This window comes from Podarcis bocagei (genome assembly GCF_964188305.1).
Source record: "Podarcis bocagei genome assembly, chromosome: 17".
Lineage (NCBI taxonomy): Eukaryota > Metazoa > Chordata > Lepidosauria > Squamata > Lacertidae > Podarcis > Podarcis bocagei.
This window is the reverse complement of record NC_138143.1, coordinates 42,299,640-42,321,878: the sequence shown is the minus strand read 5'-3', so window position 1 is coordinate 42,321,878 and position 22,239 is coordinate 42,299,640. Positions and strand designations below refer to the sequence as shown.

Below are 22,239 nucleotides of genomic sequence, written 5' to 3'. Positions count from 1 at the left end.
TTGGTTGCCCTCCTCTGGACACGTTCCAGTTTGTCAGTGTCCTTCTTGAAGACAGTGTCCTTCTGTTCAGACTGAACATGGACTACTTAAAAGAAACCAACCACTCAGATTTGTAAACATAAGTCAACCCAGTGTATGGCCACCATTTTGGCTCTTGCTCCATTTGGTATATTTTGGAGTTCCAGTAAAAACAAATTCGATCACACCACGCTGAACTTTCCATCCCTGAACTAATATATTCTACGCAGTTATTTGTTGATGGCTCATCCCTCCATCCCTAATTTACGAAACCATGTGTTACGTCAGCCACCACTAAAATTCCTATGCGAGGGACTGATTGTTTGACGCAGTATCAGGCAGCTTCACAAAAATTACAAAGCTCTTGTTTTAATTTGGCAATTCATTAAGAAGGGCTAAAAATGTGTCTTGAGCTATGCCAAAGCCATTTCCTGTCCCCGGGGAGATGATGTTGCGGGCTGGGAGCAAGCCCCCCCCCATGCGCATGGGGCGGGAAAGCCCCTGCGCCTTTGGTTGGTCCTTGGCCACGTCAACCCAAGGCTGTCCAATCCGGACGGTCCGGGGGTGTGGCGCCGGCTATTTAAACTGCCCACGGCCAAGGACATGTTCCTTTTCTCCCTGCTTGGTCAGTTCTCCTGTCCTCCACTCCCTTAGGTTCGGCTCTTTATCTCCTTGCTATGGACTTTGGTTGCTCGCCTGTTTTTTAACAGGGACCTGGTAAGAATTTTTTCCACTTGGCAAATTGGCACCGGCCATTTGGTTTTTCGCCTACCTCGCAGCAGTTCGTCACAACTTTGTAAGGTTTGGCGGTTAGGCATTGGAGTATTAGGTTGAAGGTGAGGGGAGGTAGTGGCCATCACCTACCCCTCCTATTTCAACGGTATTCCGTTAAAGAAATCTGAGGGGTGTGGTTCCCATCCAAAGCCCCAGACGGGGGGGGGGGGGCTAGGGCCATGGCACGACCCCTAGCGGTGACCCTGGGGGAGTTCCTAGTTGATGTGCATCAGCAGGGCTCCCCCTTCTGGTGGTTAACCCTTCCAAGACTCCGGCAGACGGGCGGTTGTCAGATATAGTTGTGTGGCTTCCAATGCCTAAGCCAATACCACTCACATTCTGTAACCAATAAAGTTGTGGCCTTTTTCACCCATTTACCTAAGACACTGTTTCATGTGTCTTTATTCCACTTCCTGGGAGGGTTTGGGACCTTGCCACGCAATTCTGAATGCAGGCAGCGGCTCACATGATGAAATGGAATTATAAAACACTTCTGTACCCACACAAAACTAGAAGCGTTCCAACCTTGCCTTCTCCCCAACATTCTAGTTTTCTAAGCATAGGAAGGTGTGTATCAACCATGGGTAGTTGAGGCAGGAGTCGTGCACCTGACTTCTTGACACCATGCATGCCTGCCACTTACACGGAAAAGCCGTGTGGCAAGGTCAGTGCAGTGCGAGGGCAGCAGCAGGAACGTCAGATTGCCTCCGCTGCTGCACCCGGGCTGACGCTGAGCTCCTCACAGATCCCTCATAGCTCCACAACTCAAGGGAAAGAGAGAAAGGAAATGCAAAACAAGACAAGACAAAACCCTATTCTGATTGAGACTGAGAGGTGTGGAAACAGGAAATGAAAAAGCGATGGTGCTTTTTTTGAAAGTATGTCAAGATAGTGATATCGACATACACTCCCCACAATCCCCATCGCATCTAAATTCATGCCAAATAGGAAGAGGTTTAAAGCAATAATTTTTTTAAAATCCTAGAAGATAATAACTGCTGCCCCTACCATATTCTAAGGATGGGAGGGAGATTAAATATTATTTGAGCCTATCACAAATAGCATACGGACACAGCCTCAATTCCCAGTGATTTATCATCTTCTCAATTGGGTCATAATGAATGTATGAGTAAGATGGTCGAAATGGAAGTTATTGGATATGAAGATGGGGCAAAGCTAAAACCTTTTCATTCAAATATTAAAGGGTATCTTTCATGAAAAGCCAACCAAGAGTCCAAAAACTTTAATAATTCAAACGGATCTGGAGTGTAATGCATCAGGATTTATAGGAAATTATGTGACCCCCTATTAATCTGATACCCTTGAATCAGGATTCTGAACAAGAGATATGAAGTGCATTTTGCCATGTGGATGGCTGGAAAGGCATCAGTTTTCAGCTTGAAATGCGGCAGACTACTTTGGCAGTCTGATGCACTGCGGTAGAAAATTCAAAGAGCCTCTGAGCGAATAAATGCTTCTCTCCCAAGTGATCATATAGCTTTGTCAGCTCGCACCCTTTGTGTTGGAGACTCATAGGCAGAAAACGTCCAGAGAACTATTGGTATGCCCTTCCTTGGATTGGGAGGAAGCCCTGATAGGCTGGAGAAGCCGTTAATTAGGAATACAGTGCAACACAGTGCAGCAACGAACAATAAACTGAATTAAAGACAAAGTGTGTGCAAAGTAAGCACAGTGGCCATTCACAACTGGAGATCCCAATCAAGGTTTTTTTTGAAGCAGGTTTTCAGACTGCACAAATACCCCATCAGACATACCACACTAATGAAAAGAAAAGAAAAATATGAACACAAAGCATGCTTTGCTCCTTGCTTACACCCTGTATCAGTGGTGATTTCTAGTCCCTAGTTCTTATTGATTATATACTGACAGTTCAGTTATGAATCTGTCTTAGCTCAGTAACAACCAGGCAAAAGAAGAAGAAGAAGAAGAAGAAGAAGAAGAAGAAGAAGAAGAAGAAGAAGAGAGAAGAAAGGAAAAGAAAAGACAAGAAAAGAAGAAGAAGTAGGAATTTCAAAGGATGCAATGAAGCATTATCTGTCCAATGATGAAGGTACAGAAGATGCGGTTTTGGCTAAAAAGAAGGCATGTTTAATATGGTTTGAGAAGTTTGTTGTAGTGATGGAAACTGAGCATATTCTACTCTACATAGGATTTGTGTAATACTGTCTCTGACACTGCCTGTCATTTAAGTGTTTAATAAACGGATACACCTAAACGTGTCTCATCTCCTCATTTTTCAATCTGTACATTATCAGCTTTCCAACCACCCCCCCCCGCAATTTCACATCTTGTGTCCAACAGCACACTAAAAAAGAACTTTTTCACAAACATCCTAGGATTTGCTAGGTAGGTGTTAATTAGCATAGTAAATCTTGGATGATTGTGAACTTTTTGCATTTTGCAGCCACTTGCCTCCACTGCTATACATATGCACCTGTCAGCTGAAGTTAACACTCCATGAATCTGAAGAAGAGAACTCTAGTCCATGAATGCTTATGCCATAATAAATGTGTGCCAAGGCTTTTCCCCACAGCCAGAACTCCGTTACGGCGTCTCTCAGGTGGGCGCCATTGCCATTAAAAGAGAACAAGGAAGGCGTTCATGGCGAGTTCCAGCAATTCTTTTTCTACAAAAAAAATGTTATGCCATACAACTTTTCTTGTTTTTTCTGTTACTCATTTAGAAAGTGAGAATATTGTGATCACGTATTACAAAGAAAGGGATTCCATACTTGTTTGAAAAGCAGCTAAAATAATTTTAGAAATGGGGAAAAATACCTTATATTCAGGAAGTGATATGACCTTGATACAGAAGAGCAAGGTAAGTCATTTTATATGGTACAACCAAGTATTATAAAATATAGCTTAGATCCAACATCAACAGTTTCTTCTTTTTAAAAAAGAAAGTCCACAATCAATTAACAGTTTATTTTTGTCTGTTTGTTGCTACTGATTTTAAAGCGATTTTTATATTAGTCTGACTCTCTTAATTTTAAACTGCTTTGGAAATTATTTTCTTTCCGTTCAGATAACTTCCAAAGCTGAATAAAAAGCACCTTAAAACTGACATAGAAATTCAAATATCTTACAAACATAAATGGCTCAGATAAAGATGCACAAAGTTAAAAGCATTCATGTAATAAACAAATGATCAATACTGATGGGGAATATGGATAACGCCGTATGCTGAAACGCCTCCATCTTGGCATGGAAATGTTGGAGGGGCAGAGAACCACCACTTGCATTGTCACAGCACCCTGTGCCATGGGCAGGGACAGTTCTGCTTCCTGATGTCATGTGAATTCAGGTGATTGACAGTTGGGTGGCCCCCTGGCTGGATCAATTATCCTACCACTGATGCACACAATAAGGCATCAATTCTAATAGGGTCTTCTTGACAAGATGTAAAAAATTCTAATATTTTGAAGACTCCCTTCCCCTGCTATTTTGAAACCTCCTTCTTGACTAGCACCTTACATATGGGTATGTATGAACTGCAATTTATGCTCTCTTTTTTCACATCAATCTGACATCATATGCTCACTGCTCCCCTTTCTATAGGCAAGTCTCCTAATTTCTTGCATTTACTGTACTTTAGATCCGGGAGATGCAACGCAATGCTATGATTTTTGGTTCAGTCGCAGCAGAAACATATTTTTATATAAAGGCAACACAGAAGGAATGGGAGCATAAGGTATGAACACAAGGACATGTCAGATAAAAGCAAAATCTTACCTTCTGTGTGATATGGTTGACCCAAAGTGAAGAGCAGTTGCTAAGATCTGGCCCTTGAGGATCCCAGATCCCGCCAGGAGCAAGGCACAGGAATGTTGAAACACCTAGAATGACAAAGATATGATGAGACACCATATATGTTACCTGCCCCTTGAAGTACTGATCAGTCAGTTGTTTCAAAAGAATTTTTTTCCAATGTAAAGATTAATTTCTGGGCGGTAGAAGTGTTTTAATGCATGAAGTAATCTGTGCAATGAATTTGCCCAAATCCTGAACTGAAATAGTCCACTTCACAGAGTTTTGGGGCTTGTTTGAGCAGAAGTGGGATCTCTCTGTATCACCCTAAAATGAAGAATGGGTCGCCAAAGCAATCAGGGTGCTTCAGAGATTCAGGGTGCTTCAGAGATTCAAAAATAAGTGTTTGCAAAAACTGGACAGCTGTGAGTCTAAAATGACTCCCAGGCTGCGCACCTGGTCCTTCAGGGGCACAGTGACCCCATTCAGGACCAGGGAATCCCCCACACCCGCCCGCCCCCTGTCCCCCAAAAACAGTACTTCTGTCTTGTCAGGATTCAACCTCAATCTGTTAGCCGCCATCCATCCTCCAACCGCCTCCAGACACTCACACAGGACCTTCACCGCCTTCACTGGTTCTGATTTAAAAGAGAGGTAGAGCTGGGTATCATCGGCATACTGATGAACACCCAGCCCAAACCCCCTGATGATCTCTCCCAGCGGCCGCATGTAGATGTTGAAAAGCATGGGGGGAGAGGACAGAATCCTGAGGCACCCCACAAGTGAGAGCCCAGGGGTCTGAACACTCATCCCCCACCACCACTTTCTGGACACGGCCCAGGAGGAAGGAGCGGAACCACTGTATTGACAGTGCCCCCAGCTCCCAGCCCCTCAAGACGGTCCAGAAGGATGTTATGGTCGATGGTGTCAAAGGCTGCTGAGAGATCCAGCAGAAGGACAGGTGGGAAGGACAGGTGTTTCTCTTCCAGCAGCATACAATGGACCGTTCTGCCCTGTTGCCATTTATAATACCACATTCTCAACAACATTTTGCGGAAAGCCAAGGAACACAGGCAAAGGACGAACAGGACACTGATTAAACAAAACTTGGGCGGCTGGCTTAGCATGGCAGAGAAGTAACTTTGTTTTATGAGCTCACCGACGGTGCCCCTGGGGCAAGGCTGCTTGGCCACTTGTCCTTGCCGGGTCTTGAACCATGTGATCTCACGGGCTTCCACCGTCTCGCAGCTCTCTGCCCCTATTGCAGGCAGCTGGGAAGCCGCAGGCGGCAGGTGTGTCGTCATTTCATTGGGGGCCTCCAAACCCGGGGAAGGTGTCGTTGTGCTCTTGTTCCTCCTGCCCAAAGCTGCCGCAGTGGTGGTCCGTGCAGTGCTGCTGGTGGTCAGTCGGGGAGTGGTGCTTGTGGTAGTCCCACCCAAACCTGTGGCTCCAGCCGTTGATGCTGCCAATGAAAAGCAAGAAGAGGTCAAGAGGGAGGGAATGACAGCTTCTGTTGTGGTTTGGAGTTACTCGTGTGTAAACTGTCCCCTTTTGGAGCTTGGCTGCCTGGGTTAAACCGTCCTGACTGCACAGCCCATCTCAGCGTGGCTGCCTCAGTCGCTCGCAGAGTCTGTCTGTGGGCGTTTCTTAAACCGTTACCAGCATAAGAGTTGCTTGACTCCCAATCGTCTCCGCCTCTCATTGCGCGGGAGTCTCCTGCGCAAGGAGGGCGTGGGTAGTGGAGGACCAGGGCTCTCCTCACTAACTTCCAAGGAAGAATCCCGGAGCCCTTCCACCTCCTCTCCCATTTGCTCTCCTGGATCCTTGGTGTTACGCTGATTTCCTTCCCCCTCCATCAAGCTGTGTCTCCCCCTAGTGCTTGTACCTTCCCCTGCAGAATCGGAGAATCATGTTGTGGGGAAAAATGAGAAGCCAGCCAATGCCTCAACATTGCCCCATCCATATTTCAGATATTGTGATCTATTGCTATAACGTGATGTTTAGCTAGTGATATATCGCAATGATGAAAACCAGATATTGCCCAGTCCTACTTGTCTTGGCAGAGCTTCAATGAATGCTGGCATACTCACACTGCAGCCACTCACAGAATACTTCCCCTACACTTGTGAAGGACAGAACCACTCAAGTGACATTTGTGCCCCCTTTCTTGCCTCGTAGCAAATCCTAGGGACCTTCCAGTCGGTACAAATGGCCTGTTCCTTATCATGAGCAACAAGCAAAACTTCCAGGGGGATCTGAAGAGAAGCCGGAGTCATGTTCCTTATTCCATGCATATGAACTTCAGCAGACACCATCTACTGCAGTAGTTCTCAACCTGTGGGTCCCCAGATGTTGTTGGACTACAACTCCCATCATCCCTGAGCTCTGGCCTTGTTAGCTAGGGGTGATGGGAGTTGTAGTCCAACAACATCTGGGGACCCACAGGTTGAGAAAGGCTGATCTACTGGCATGCACCACTTCATTTTGCATTTGGAGACACACGATCCACACTTTAGGGTGGAAAATCCTGCAGCGTTTATAGCAGTGGAGGGAATCTGTAGTCCTCCACATGTTCCCAGACTACAGCTCACATCATCCCTGACAATTTGCCATGTTGACTTGGCATTGAATTACAAGAAGATCTGTCCTGGAGTGTCAACACAAGGGGGCTTGTGAAGAAGGCGCAGCAGAGACTGTATTTTTTGAGAATACTAAGGAAAAACCATCTTCCGCAGAAACTGCTGCTTGCCTTCTATCACTGTGCCATTGAGAGCGTGCTCACTTATGGCTTCTGTGTGTGGTACGGAAGCTGTACTGCCCTGGACAGGATGGGGTTGTGCAGGGTTGTTAAGGCAGCAGAGAGCATTGTTGGCTGCCCACTCTCCACCTTAGAGCAGATTTATGCCACAAGGTGCCATAGGAAGGCACTGGACATAGTAAAAGATCCATCGCATCCTGGTCACTGTCTCTTTGAGCTCTTGCCGTCGGGACGGAGATACAGGACGATGAAGACAAGAACGAGCCGTCTTAAGAACAGCTTCTTCTCCAGAGCGATCTCGGCCCTGAATGGGAAGCCCGGACTTTGAAAGTCATCTAATCTCCCTTGCTGTATTATATTGTATTGTTTAATTAGTGTTTTTATGGAGCAGTAAAGTAATTTCGTTGTCCCCGAAGGGGGCAATGACAATAAATATATTCTTATTCTTATTCTTATTCTTCTGATGGTGGTTGGGGGGCTGCAGGTTCTCCACCTCTGCCATGAACGGAACCTTTCCCTGCTGTTGAGACTCACTGTCTTGTCAGATCATCCCTGGAAGATGTTGCTCAGGGCAGTGTTGCCATCACCTTCCCTATAGATTTTAAATACGAAGTTGGACAGGCATCTGTTGCCACTTTATATAAGGTATCCCGATTTAGACAAGGCGGGTTGTTGGGTTCAGATCAATGGAATTCAACTACATTGATCAATATGCCAATCTAGGGAGCAACACAGCGGGAACGAGTGAGGCCCTGCTACAACCACCATAAACTGATTACCAGAGCCTTAAGGAATGTACAAAATCTGTGCGGGATAGTAGATTAGTTTCATTAAAGGAAAAAAAATGGCTTGAAGCATAACTCAAAAATCAATTTTATGAAGACCACAAGATACATGATCATACTAACGGCACGTGCTTTAAATTTCACTTACTCATTTATGTGATTTAAAACCAGCTTAATTGGTTAGTTAGAAAAGAACAAGGCATCTGATTCATTTACATATAAATGGTTTTTCACTCTGGCTACAACTATGATTAAATGCCAACCTGAGCAAACTTATTTGACATTCTATACAGTACAGAATACAAATCTGTCAGCCAGGTCAAAAGCAAACGGTTAAATTCAGGATAGAGCAGCCTGGGCAGTTCCGGATACTACATGGGACATTTCATTATCCTTACAATATTATCACAATTTTTACCATGCTTAGCTATATTAATGGTTTGGATCTAAAGTTAAATCATTAACATAACTAAGCATGGCAAATTAGTAAATACGTTTATTAAAAAAAATGCAGGTGGGCTTTTAAAAACAATTTAAAGACTTAAGTAAAATGTTACTTATATAACTTCTGTTTCAGAAAATGATTTTGTGATTTTGATGGAGCTAAACGTTTTTTTAATAAAAAGCATTTTTAGGATTCTCAGCAGAACACTCTGATTTAATTTCTTACCATTCCTTCCTACAATGGGATATATATTCAGAGATAAATTCAGCAACCAAAAGCACCAACCTAATCAAATGACCAACATGCTGATTCAATATTTCAAAGTGAAAAAAAGAATAAATGCGCATTGGGGATTGTGCACAGAAAATTGGCTGTCACATAAAATTTAGTTATATTCACCAGTCTCCTAAAAATGTGTCTGTGCCACTCCAAAAGTTAGCATACCCTCTTACGTTGGGCAGTTTGTTTTCCCTTTTCTTCTTTCTTGGTAATTCTAAGAAATGCTTTTGTGTTGCAACAACATTTGCAAAACCTCTCTGCAATTTAAACGATACTGGAAGTGTAGAAAGGATGTGGTCACATAAATCTGCAGTGAAACAGGACTCTATATTCATTTGTATATCAGACTGCAAGCTTTCACCAGGATTGGTTAAAGCCAGCCATCACCACCCTGGTGCTCTCTCCAGATGTTCTGGACTGCAACTACCAACAGCACCAGGTTGGCAAAGGCGGGTTTAGGTCATAATCCACTCTCCTTGTATAGGCACCGAGGAAACAAGGAACTCCTCCATCCACCTTCTGAAGATGCCATTTCATAGAACTGTAGAGTTGGAAGGACCTAAGAGTCACTAATCCAACCCCCTGGAATGCAGGAATCTCAGCTAAAGCATCCATGACAGATAACCAAGGTAAAGGTAAAGGGACCCCTGACCGTTAGGTCCAGTCGTGACCGACTCTGGGGTTGCGCGCTCATCTCGCTCTGTAGGCCGAGGGAGCCAGTGTTTGTCCGCAGACAGCTTCCGGGTCATGTGGCCAGCATGACTAAGCCGCTTCTGGTGAACCAGAGCAGCGCACGGAAACACCATTTACCTTCCCGCCGGAGCAGTACCTATTTATCTACTTGCACTTGGACGTGCTTTCGAACCGCTAGGTTGGCAGGAGCTGGGACCGAACAACGGGAGCTCACCCCGTTGCGGGGATTCGAACTGCCGACCTTCTGATCGGCAAGCCCTAGGCTCTGTGGTTTAACCCACAGCCCCACCCGTGTAACCAACCTCTGCTTAAAAGCCTCCAAGGAAGGAGAGTCTACCACCTCCCGAAGGAGACTGTTCCACCGTCGAACAACTCTTACTGTCAAAAAGTTTTTCCTAATGTTTAGTCGGAATCTTCTTTCTTATAACCTGAAGCCATTGGTTCGAGTCCTTCCCTCCAGAGCAGGAGAAAACAAGCTTGTTCCTTCTTCCATGTTACAGCCCTTGAGATATTTGAAGATGGCTATCATTCCTCCTCTCAGTCTCCTTGATCATCTTGGCTGCCCTCCTCTGCACATATTCTAGCTTGTCAATATCCTTCCTAAATTGTGGTGCCCAGAATTGGACACAATATTCCCGTATTTCCTGGCTTCTACTCTTTCCCACAGTAGAATAAACAACCCACACAAAGTCCAAGCGTATCCTAGGAGCTGCAAGACCACTCATGTGACTGGCCACACCAATCACAAAATCTCTGCCAACAGCTGTATGTCTGCAGTGCCCTGCCTGCAGCCAAAGAGGATTTGGTTAGGAACTGCTAAATAAAATAAAAATTCCTTGCAGTATTATGCAGCAACACTTTTCTAAAGCATTAGAGTAATTATACACATAAGATCTGGGATGACAAGGAATAAGCTATCCAAGATATTACTCTTTTTGATACCACTATGAGTACCTGCCCACTCAACCACTTAGATGTGCGGAATTGGCACTTTTACAAGTACTGCATAATGTTTGCTCTGCACTTTCAAGAAATTGACCTTTCAGCGTGGCAGAACATATGCTCTGGAACTCCCTGTGCGTTGATATTAGGCAGGAACCTTCACTGTGTTGTTTTCAGTGCCTTTTTTTGTTGTAGCAAGGCATGTAATTTGGACATGCTGTTTTAGTAAGTAAAAATGTTTCCAAATTTCAGTTTTTTATTTTATATATTCACATTTTTTATGCAACTTGTTTTTAATGTTTGTTTTTATTAGCATTTTTAATTAATATTGTAAACCACTTAAAGGCATTTTGTTCTAGTAAGCAATATAAACATTAAACAACCCAAGTAGTTGAGCGCCAAGGAACGAGAGAGAGGTACCTGCACTCTTGGGGGAAACCAGAGGTTCAATCCCTGACTGTTCAGGTTGGAATTTGCAATGTTAAAAATGAATCATGAATGGCAGGTCTGAACATTTCTATCCCTCTCTTTGATGAACGTTGCAGTTCAGAAGGGCAGTTGTAAACCTTAGAAGACTAAAGCTTACTGTGTGTACAAAGGTCCGCATAGTTCAAGCTATGGTTTTCCCAGCAGTGATGTATGGAAGTGAGAGCTGGACCATAAAGAAGGCTGATCGCCAAAGAATTGATGCTTTTGAATTATGGTGCTGGAGGAGACTCTGGAGAGTCCCATGGACTGCAAGAAGATCAAACCTCTCCATTCTGAAGGAAATCAGACCTGAGTGCTCACTGGAAGGACAGATCCTGAAGCTGAGGCTCCAAGACTTTGGCCACCTCAGGAGAAGAGAAGACTCCCTGGAAAAGACCCTGATGTTGGGAAAGATGGAGGGCACAAGGAGAAGGGGATGACGGAGGACGAGATGGTGGGACAGTGTTCTCGAAGCTACCAGCATGAGTTTGACCAAACTGCGGGAGGCAGGGGAAGACAGGAGTGCCTGGCGTGCTCTGGTCCAGGGGGTCACGAAGAGTCGGACACGACTCAACAACAACAAAAACCACCCTGAGATCTATGGATGAAAGGTGGTATACAAATATAATAAATAATAATAATAGTTATTAGAAATACAAATGTTGCCTTACAGCTGAAGGTGCCTTTCTTAAGCAAATGCTCAATGAGTTTCAGAAGAATATAGTGAGGAGTTATCGTTTAATTGGCTTACAATTACTTCGTGAAACCAGATTTTGCCCTTCCTTTTTAACAGACACCTTTACTCAGTTTTTTAAAAACTGAAATGTTTTCTCTATCTTCCTGATGCTAAAGTAAACTAAGGATTTTGGCTGCCAAAAATCTGGTTTCACAATGCACTTGTTAGCCTTTGCTCTTAGTCTAGGGTTTCTTCTAGCTCAGATTAACAAAGATAATTGGTTTCTCAGCAGATGGCAATCCTCCCTGAATGACTAGCTGCTTCCTGAATCTCTAAATCTTGGGGATGTTCACATGTTAGATTCAACATGTGTTTAGTCTGTGTACGTGCGTGCATAAGGTTGCTCTCTGTATCGTATCATATATGGTTATTTAAACATAACTCCTGTTTAGACAATCGTCATGTTGTTGTTGTTGTTTAGTCGTTTATTCGTGTCTGACTCTTTGTGACCCCCCTGAACCAGTGCTCACTGGAAGGACAGATCCTGAAGCTGAGGCTCCAAGACTTTGGCCACCTCATGAGAAGAGAAGACTCCCTGGAAAAGACCCTGATGTTGGGAAAGATGGAGGGCGCAAGGAGAAGGGGATGACAGAGGATGAGGTGGTGGGACAGTGTTCTCAAAGCTACCAGCATGAGTTTGACCGAACTGCGATAGGCAGTAGAAGACAGGAGTGCCTGGCATGCTCTGGTCCAGGGGGTCACGAAGAGGCGGACACGACTGAACGACAAAACAACAACAAAACATGCACATATTTTGCCCCCGTGAAGAGAAAACAAGGAAGTCAAGCCTTTCAGTTTCTGATGGGCCCAACTGTCCTACACAACTCTGGAAATATGGCAGATGAGATTATGAGAACACCATTTACTGAGGAAACAAACATGTATTGCACAAAAGAGCACTTGGTGTTAAAATCTAGTCACACACTAGGTAAAAGTCTCAATCATTTCAATCCAACCAAGGTAAGTCTGAGAAGAACCCAAAGCCTGGCTGCAGAAGGCACAGCTCAAGTTGCAAGTCCTCTGCGGAAATCTCCAACAAAAATACAAAGATTTGCAACGGGAAAGCTAGCGAAAAACTATAGACCAAGCAAATTCAAAGCACGGCAAAACCCATGTTTGCATTCTGCCTCTACACTTGCAACCTACACGAGATGTCCGGCAAAGTTAGTGCAATTACTGCTAAAAGTCTGGCTACTTTGCCAAGGTTTGAAGCACTAGGAACTCCAGCAGTGCCAAAGTGTCTAATCCTGCCTAAAGTCACCAACCCAGTGGCCATAATCACATCTTGTGACAGCAAATTCCATATTAATTTTGCATTACATGAAGATGCATTTTCTGGAGTATGTCTTGAGTCTATTGCCAACCAATTTCACTGAGTGACCCAAATTCTAGTGATATGTGAAAGGCAAAAAGAATGGTAGCAGTCCATTACTGTGTCTATATATCCCAAAGCAAGGGAATTTTAGTCAGGGCTGGGGTGGGAGTGGGGGTGGGGGTAAACTCTACTTGCTTCCTGCTGCTTTCTCACTCCTGGTTAGTCCCTGAAGCTGCTATTTACCATCGAAAACATATAAAAAATTACATTAAATCAATTATTTACCATCAAGTTTAGTCCCAAGACCATTAACGTACGTTTTGCTCTATAAGACTCACTTTTCTCCTCCTAAAAAGTAAGGGGAAATGTGTGTGCGTCTTATGCAGCGAATGCAGGCTGCGCAGCTGTCTCAGAAGCCAGAACAGCAAGAGGGATTGCTGCTTTCACTGCTTTTCACCTTTTGATGTTCTGGCTTCTGAGATTCAGAATATTTTTTTTCTTGTTTTCCTCCTCTAAAAACTATGTGCGTCTTGTGGTCTGGTGCGTCTTATAGAGCGAAAAATACGGAGCCCTGTTTCTGGCTCAAAACCATGGCAGTTTAATCTCCAAGAGCTATGCTCAGAATTTCAATGTGCCAATGGAAAGCAGATGACTATTTCTACATTCTTATGTGACTGGAGAAACAGATGTCCATTCAGGTTGCATGAAATCAGTTCTGTTAATGGTCACTCTAAGCTTAAGTTAAATTTAAGCATATACAAGATAGGAGCAGAGCTCACAGTTCTACAGTAACACAAGATGATCTGTCAGATGATCAGAGAAAGATGCTTCTTATAGTTAACATGGAATTTCATTACTTTGATGCAACAAATCATTTTTGAGTGCTAGGTTGAGTTTTAGTCTTCAAGCAGACACTCTTGTACACGGAGAAAGTTCTCAACAGAGCAGCAGGCACGACTTCACACAGGAAATCTCAGCAAAAAGCAGGCTTAGGGTAGCTAACTGAGCACACCAGATAATATTAAAGGGGCTAGTGGAAATGGGAATTTTACTTATGTTTTACTTAAAAGGAGTTTTACCTAAAAGGAGATTGTAGGTTCAAGTTCCCATTCTATCATTAGAGAAGAGATCAGGAAAAAAATTCTAACTACAGTGGTACCTAGGGTTACATACGCTTCAGGTTACAGACTCCGCTAACCCAGAAATAGTATCTCGGCTTAAGAACTTTGCTTCAGGATGAGAACAGAAATTGTGCTCCGGCGCCGCAGCAGGAGGCCCCATTAGCTAAAGTGGTGCTTCAGGTTAAGAACAGTTTCAGGTTAAGAACGGACTTCCGGAACGAATTAAGTTCTTAACCCAAGGTACCACTGTATTAGAGAAATAAAGGTAAAGGTAAAGGGACCCCTGACCATTAGGTCCAGTCGTGACCTACTTTGGGGTTGTGGCGCTCATCTCGCTTTACTGGCCGAGGGAGCCGGCGTACAGCTTCCGGGTCATGTGGCCAGCATGACTAAGCCGCTTCTGGCAAACCAGAGCAGCGCATGGAAATGCTGTTTACCTTCCAATACTGCAATAGCCTTCCTAGAAGCAAAATGGAAAAACTCTTTACCATTGAAAAGCAACTCACTGAGTTTCCAAAGGGATGTTATGAGATGATGAGATGTTTTTAAATGGTGCTTCAATCATGGCCTATTGAGAAATGATTTTATTCTCTGTCCCCACCCCCACTCCTTACTCTGAAATAAAAGGAAAGGGGATTGGATATAAGCAGGTATCACTTCTGAAAAGAGGATCAAGGACATTTCCTCTAGAGGAGGTCAGGTGGACAGGCTGTGTTCTCTCACCCAGTGTTCCTTTACAGGCTTGGAAGGGGTTTATGCATCTGGAAATGCATAAAGTGCATAAGGATTTTCCTTCACTAGATGAAAAAGAGAGTCAAGCAAGCTCAGAAATTTTGTTTCTAACAGCAGCCTGCTAGCTGCCTCTGGAAACCTCACAAGCAGTGCATAAAACAATGGTCTCTCCTATCATTTCTCACAAACCATAGTTAATGATCGTGGCTAGTAACTATTGATAGAATTATCCGCCATGAATTTGTCTAATTCTTTCTAAACCCCAACAAGTATATTAACTGTGTGTTCTATGGCCTGCTTCTAAGGCCTCTCTAGTAAAAGCTGTATAAAACAATCCCATGGCATCCCAAACTTCTGGGGAACGTCCATTTTCAAAGGAGCAGATGATAGCAGCCTTGCACAGCAGAATGATGTCAGACAAAGTTTTCCCTAGGTGCAAACTGGGAACAACAATGACAAACATAATTAGGGCTCTGTTAAAACGCCTTCCCAGTGATTTGCTGGTGATTGCTCAGAGCTGTTGCTTATGGAGCAGAATGCGACCAATTCTGGCCCTGTTGTAGGAAGAGAACCCTGGCTGCCTTGTGGGACATCTTCGGGAGAAGAAAAGGCTAAGGAGTAAACCCGATGCAAATCCAGACTGGAGCCCCTAAGGCAGTTGGATGACGCCTCGTATGCCTCCTTCGGGCAACTTCTGCAGCCAAGCTGGTGCCAAAACTATTGATCTGTTTTTCTTTGGACCGCATCAGAGAGGCCCAGAGGGGGGTCTTGTCTTCTGGGCAGCCCAGGATCTCCAGACACACTGCCCAAGGGAAGTCACTTTGGTGCTGCTAATGCAGCAAAAGCAATGCAGGAGGCAGTAGTTGCAAGTTGACCGTCTCTGCAGCCACAGCAGGCGCTGTGACTCTCCAGTGGTTTGACTTTGCCCCCGGAGGTGCACTCCATTGTCTCTTGAGACAGATGGATGCCAACAACAACATGCGGGAGGAGAGCATAGCTAATGAAATGGCCATGGCTCAGTAGTAGGACACATGCAAAAATGCCCACCCTGGCATCTCCAAGCAGGCCTGGGAAATAGGACTGTCTTAAACCACTGCCAGTCAAAATGGACAACATTGAGCTAAATGGACCACTGGTATAAAAGCAGAAGTTTTCAGCCTTTTTGAGTCCACGGCGCTCCCTTGGCCAACTACATTCTTACTGTGGTACCCTGGTGGGGCTCAGGAGCCCAGTTCTGTCACCCCTTGCCTGCAGAGCTGACAGCCTCTCACCCTTTTCCCTTCAGTCTCCTCTCCTCTCCCCTCTCCTTGGGAGTCCTCTGAGCAGCCACTGCTGCTGCTCCTGGTCTGTGAGCTGCCCCCCCTTTCCCCAAAGAAAGGTGCCTCCTCACGCTGCCCCACAGGGGCCTGGGACTTGTCTGTCTGTTCCCAACAGCAAGGGCTGGTGGACTGGCTGGCTGGGCTCCCACGCCCGCTTGCTTCCTTACTCCGAGGTTGCCTCAGCTCCTGGCAACCAGCACCCCCTGGCCAGTCCCAGAGGCGCCATTCACCTGCAGAACTGGAAGCCAGGGCTGCTGCAACAAACAGCTGTGCAAGCTTTTGGGAGGCAGAGATGCAAGAGGGCATCAGAGGAGGGAGGGAAGGAAAGGCGGACAGAGGCCAGTGCTGCCTGCGGCACCCCTGAACATCATTCAAGGCACCCCAGGGTGCCACGGCACACTGGTTGAAAACCACTGGTATAAAACGTCTTCCTGTGTTCCTATCACCTAAATTTATTTCTTATCTGTACAACACAAGATGACAGCAGCTTCTGCTGATGTCTCTGCACACTCTGTTTGGATAGATAATGGCAGCTTAGTTTAGCTGCCCAAAGCGTAAGCCGACGGGACTGATATTCTGAGTATTTTGCAATCATTTGTTTAATTAGCTGAGGCTCCTTGGGGAGAGGTTCATGAAATGGCATACTACCAAAGTCTGATGCAAAACCTTTTTTTGCTTATACGACGGAGACTCGGAATAAAGAGTTTTAAGAAGCTCCAGTGAATTGAGCTCCTATTTAATTATCAGTTAATTATTTTAATAATCCGCCGAAGAACAAAAGATAAATCCATTGAAGAAGATGCGGGTGAACAAGGGGCGCTCACCTGAGGTTTGTATCCTATTTGAACTCCTTTTTTGGAGGTTCTAAAAAAGGAGACTCCTTCTAGAGCAGAGGAGAGGGGCACACAGCTCCCCCATCACATTAGCAGGTGAGCTTGATAGCTTGCTCAGGTGTGCAACCGAATGTCAGAGAAACTCAGGGCTGGCCTGAAACATTTTGGCACCAGAGGCGAACCACAAAATGGCATCCCACTGCCAGAGGAGAAGGGAAGGAGTGAAGAATGACGTCAGGAACAAGAGGGAAATAAATATCTACATTAGGATCCTGCTGTCTGATGCAGTCGCCTCACCTTATCCCATGGGTGGGCTGGCTCTGGAAAAAGTACCCTTTCATACAATTAAAAGAACAAAGCAGGTTGCCTACTCTAGGGTGGCCAGTTAAGCATCACCGGAAAAAGAGGAGGAACGAAGACACAGATTTGCAAAAAGTAAAAACAAACAAACAAATCCAGTTTCTCACTCATAGGTATACATATACATCTAGAAAGACTATGGACAGGTGACTCATGTGACTGCATGATCAGCCTGCTCTCTAGGTGTTAACCAAACCGGGCCTTCAACTAGAGGACACCTTCAGATGGAGAGCTATCCCTTGTAGAGTAGAGCACAAGGCCATTCTAGTCCTCTTCCTAGGTTTGTACATGGCCAAAAATGGCTGCTATCTTTCACAGAAGTTAGTCCGGATCCACAGTCTTCTCTCACCTTCTACAATGGTACAATGCATGGAGACATCACACAGAATCATAGAATTGTAGACTTTGAATGGACCCCAGAAGGTCATCTAATCCATACCTATCAAAGCAGGAATCTCAACTGCTCCCCCAAATCAAGTAAATAAATAAAAATACTTAATTAACTGACCAACTGCGTTACATATAACTTGGTTCTGCCTCTCCCCCCCCCCCATAAAGCCTGGCTACACCAATGCAACACGTGGTCCCCTCATTCAATTTAAAGCCATACTGGACCCTGCTTATCTTTGCAAATGTCCTAGCAGTCAGTGGGGGACCTTGTGTGATGCCAAAAGTCAATGGCACCCCCCCCCCCGCCTCTCATGCTCCATTCTAAGGCATAGTTGCAGCATCCCCTGTGCCCAGTAACAACTAGTAGCTGCATTCTGGTTCGTTTGCATTTACCATATAGATTTAACTAACTACATGCTCCAATATTTTGGCCACCTCATGAGAAGAGAAGACTCCCTGGAAAAGATGTTGGGAAAGATGGAGGGCACAAGGAGAAGGGGACAACAGAGGACGAGATGGTGGGACAGTGTTCTCCAAGCTACCAGCATGAGTTTGACCGAACTGCGGGAGGCAGTGGAAGACAGGAGTACCTGGCATGCTCTGGTCCATGGGGTCACGAAGAGGCGGACACGACTAAACAACAACAACAACTACATGCTGGTCTAAATTGAATGACACAATGTTCTTGAATCTTCTTGTCCTGTAATAAATCTCTTTGCTGTTGATTTTGGTTAAAGTCCCCTGTGCACATTTGGGTTTACATGTGTGATTTACTCTACACATGTACATGTGGACACATGTTTGTCTTTGAAACAACAGCCAGTGGATAATTTATGGACAGAAGCACTGACAGACCAATTCTCTCTCCTGCAAACTAAATGATGTAGTCTTGAGGAGGCCAATGAGATGGAAAAACTAAGCATTCGTCTACAAAATATTAGTCTAGGTCTCCAATCCTGTAATCCAACTGTGGGAAATAAAAGCCTCATGTTTTGAACCAGTTGGAGAAGATTAAAGCTTACTCTGCTACCAATGAGCTCTCTGCAGGTCGAGTTTCCATGTCCTATGCTTTAGGAAAGGGGTCAGCAAACTTTTTCACCAGGGGGCCAGTCCACTGTCCCTCAGACCTTGTGGGGGGCCGGACTATAATTTTTTTTTGGGGGGGAATGAACAAATTCCTATGCCCCACAAATAACCCAGAGATGCATTTTAAATAAAAGGACACAATCTACTCATGTAAAAACACGCTGATTCCCGGACCGTCCGCAGGCCGAATTTAGAAGGCGGTTGGGCCGGATCCTGCCCCCGGGGCTTAGGTTGCCTAGCTGTGGTCATGAATATAGAAGCACCAGACACTTAGGAATTTTAGCTGCATGTTGAGGGGGGAAAGGAAGGTGTGATCTTGCTCCTGGGTTTGGACTCCAAGTTGGACCCAAAGTCTGTTAGCAATTCCTGGATCTTGCCAGAAAGGAACCAGCCCATATGTAGTATTCTGGACTTGCACCTTTTGTATGCAAAATTTTACATAAAATAACATGGTTCAAATCATACAGTTATCATATTTAAGAAGCCGTGAAGTTACTCCAAAAAACTTATGTTCAAATAAAAGGACACATTCTACTCATGCAAAAACATGATGATTCCTGGACCGTCCGCGGGCTGGACTGAGAAGGCAATTGGGCAGGATTTGGCCCCCGGGCCTTAGTTTGCCTACCCATGCTTTAGGAGTTAAAATTCCAAAGAAATTGCAAGCTTTCCACAACACTTTCCTATTTATATGCAAACATGACTAAAAAAAATGCGCACTTCGCATTAGTGTTTACTTTTAACAACAACACAAACGCAACTCTGCTATTTGCTTCTGCCATCAGTTTCTGGAATCATTTGCATATTCCTTCCATTTATTTGCACAAGGAGCTGGAAGCTACTCCATGTAAAAACACTTGCATGTCTTTTAGGGAATGTTGACACTAGACGGAAATGGCACAGAAAGAAAGTGCAAAGCGTTTTAGTCACACACTGCTGCCCCGAAGCTAAATATTCTTTAGAAATTAAGTGGAAAGGAGATAATATGAAAAAAGGCAAAGTAGCTGATGTTATAAAGAGATAATCAGTGGAAAGGAGGCACAAATGGGAGTGTGCCAATAAAACGGGAGTGTTATCTAGAGACAGATTGTAGGAAGGGTGGGCTTCAGATGTCCGGTTCATTGCTTTGTGCTCCCTAGCTGGCAAAGCTTTTCTCATTGTTCTGGAGTTTTTTTTGTATTCTCACCTCATGCTATCTGATTCAGACAATAATGCGGCTGTGGTGAATGCTTCTGAAGTTAAATATCTGAACGTAATAAGAGGCTTGCAAGATCAGACAAAAAGTGAATCCAGTCCAGCATTCTATTCTCACAGTGTCCACCCAGAGATGCCCCAGTGGTACCCAGAAGCAGAACAATGGGGCACCAGCACTCTCCCCAGGAACTGGCATTCAAAGGCGACTCTAATACTGGAGCCTTCTTCTTGGGAGAAAAGCGAAGACAAACCTTGACAGCATCATCTTAAAAAGCAGAGACATCACCTTGCCAACAAAGGTCCGTATAGTAAAAGCCATGGTTTTCCCAGTAGTGATGTACGGAAGTGAGAGCTGGACCATAAAGAAGGCTGATCGCCGAAGAATTGCTGCTTTTGAATTCTGGTGCTGGAGGAGACTCTTGAGAGTCCCATGGACTGCAAGAAGGTCAAACCTCTCCATTCTGAAGGAAATCAGCCCAGAGTGCTCACTGGAAGGACAGATCCTGAAGCTGAGGCTCCAAGACTTTGGTCACTTCATGAGAAGAGAAGACACCCAGGAAAAGACCCTGATGTTGGGAAAGAAGGAGGGCACAAGGAGAAGGGGACAGCAGAGGATGAGATGGTGGGACAGCGTTCTCGAAGCTACCAACGTGAGTTTGACCAAACTGCGGGAGGCAGTGGAAGACAGGAGGGCCTGGCGTGCTCTAGTTCATGGGGTCACGAAGAGTCGGACACGACTAAACAACTGAACAACAACAACAAATTCCAAATCATGGAAAGTGCCTCCACGGAGCCAGCTGGTTCTCATCAGGAGCAAGATGGCTGATCAGCAGCAGCTGGAGTCACTTTGCCTTCTGCTTCTTCAGGCTGCTGCTCAGCAGGTGAAGCTGACTCCTGGCCCATGACAACCATCTCCAATTGTTCAGGTACCATAAAAATAAAAAACGGGTCTAGAAATGTACTGGAGACCAGGAACCAAGTGCTGACATAATAGGTGAGCAACATCCAGTCCGTCAGAAATCACACAGTTCTCAACCAGCTGGACTGACAGGTTTGACTACCTGTTTGTAACACCCCACTGCACCTCATTGCACAGGTCCATATGCAGAATCTGCTTCTGCTTGTGAATATATCACTGTGACTATGGCATCATTTGACTATGACCTCGGTGATTCTGTAGCTTCAGCGACTGATTAATTAACTATTCCTTCTATTCATCTTTTGGATTCTGGGCCTCTAAGGAAATACTGAAGGATTAACTTCAGAGATTTTCTGTACAACCTTGATTAAGCCGAGAGTCTTATGTTTCAGTCAGTGGAGTTCTTAAGAATAATAAAACTTGTCATAAAGTCACAAGGCAACTCTGCATTCCCCTCTTGACTGACAATTAGAAGTCATTGGGGATGAGTATTTACTAATTTATGTCTGGCAGAGACTTCAGAATTGGCTTTCAAATAGCTATAACGGTTATTTTTTATTCTCCTGTCCAATAAATCAATACCACTTTTCATGGATGAGGCATCTACTACCCCTGTCAGTTGCTAATGGCATCACTAATCACTATTTTTTTTGCCACATTTACCAGTAGGTGTCTGATAAGACACAGGGGCTGTGAAATAAAATACTAATTATCAAAATGATCGCAATGACAGCTGATTCATTAATAGTAGCTTATGTGTAGTTATTTCAGAAGAACAACGGAGCAGTTCAATGCGTATCTACGCAGGAATAGGTCTCGTTGAGTTAAATGGGACAGACTCTCATTTGGGCTTGCAACGTTAAAAGAAAATATCATCTCACAGTTTAAGCCAAAGCAATTTCTAAACTCGCAGGACAGCTAACTATTCCTCTTAGTAATATATATCTTTTTAAATCAGAGGTCTGCTTGGAAAAGCTTCACTGCACTGTTTTAGGTCACTAATGGATATGTCAGGCCAAGTGTTCCCAAGCTGTGGTCTGTGGATTTGTGGTTGAAGGTGGGAGATGGCACGACAAATATCCGTATTGATTTCCAATTGTACTTTTATTTCTTCTTCTATTTTTTATATTGTATTTTGCTGTATTGCAATTTGAATTCTATGGAATTCAAATTGTAATACAATAAAAAACGCAATATATAATAAATAAACGAGTATATAAGAAATAAAAGAAGCGATAAAAATACAATGGAAAATTGCACCACATTACAATTGCTACTTCAGGCAGAAAAATCCTTCGGTGG

General features: G+C 44.4%; 1 protein-coding gene across 22 annotated transcripts in view; it reads right to left on the bottom strand.

The window, feature by feature from the left end:
* Window positions 1–22,239, bottom strand: part of ADGRL3 (adhesion G protein-coupled receptor L3) — a 548,667-nt gene that overhangs the window by 158,714 nt on the left and 367,714 nt on the right. For all 22 annotated transcript variants that reach the window (XM_081176098.1, XM_081176093.1, XM_081176095.1 and 19 more), the window contains 2 exons: window positions 5,722–6,024; window positions 4,548–4,651 (listed from right to left, as the gene is read on the bottom strand). In XM_081176098.1, the coding sequence (XP_081032224.1) occupies window positions 4,548–4,651; window positions 5,722–6,024 (407 nt within the window). The remainder of the gene's footprint in view (window positions 1–4,547; window positions 4,652–5,721; window positions 6,025–22,239) is intronic.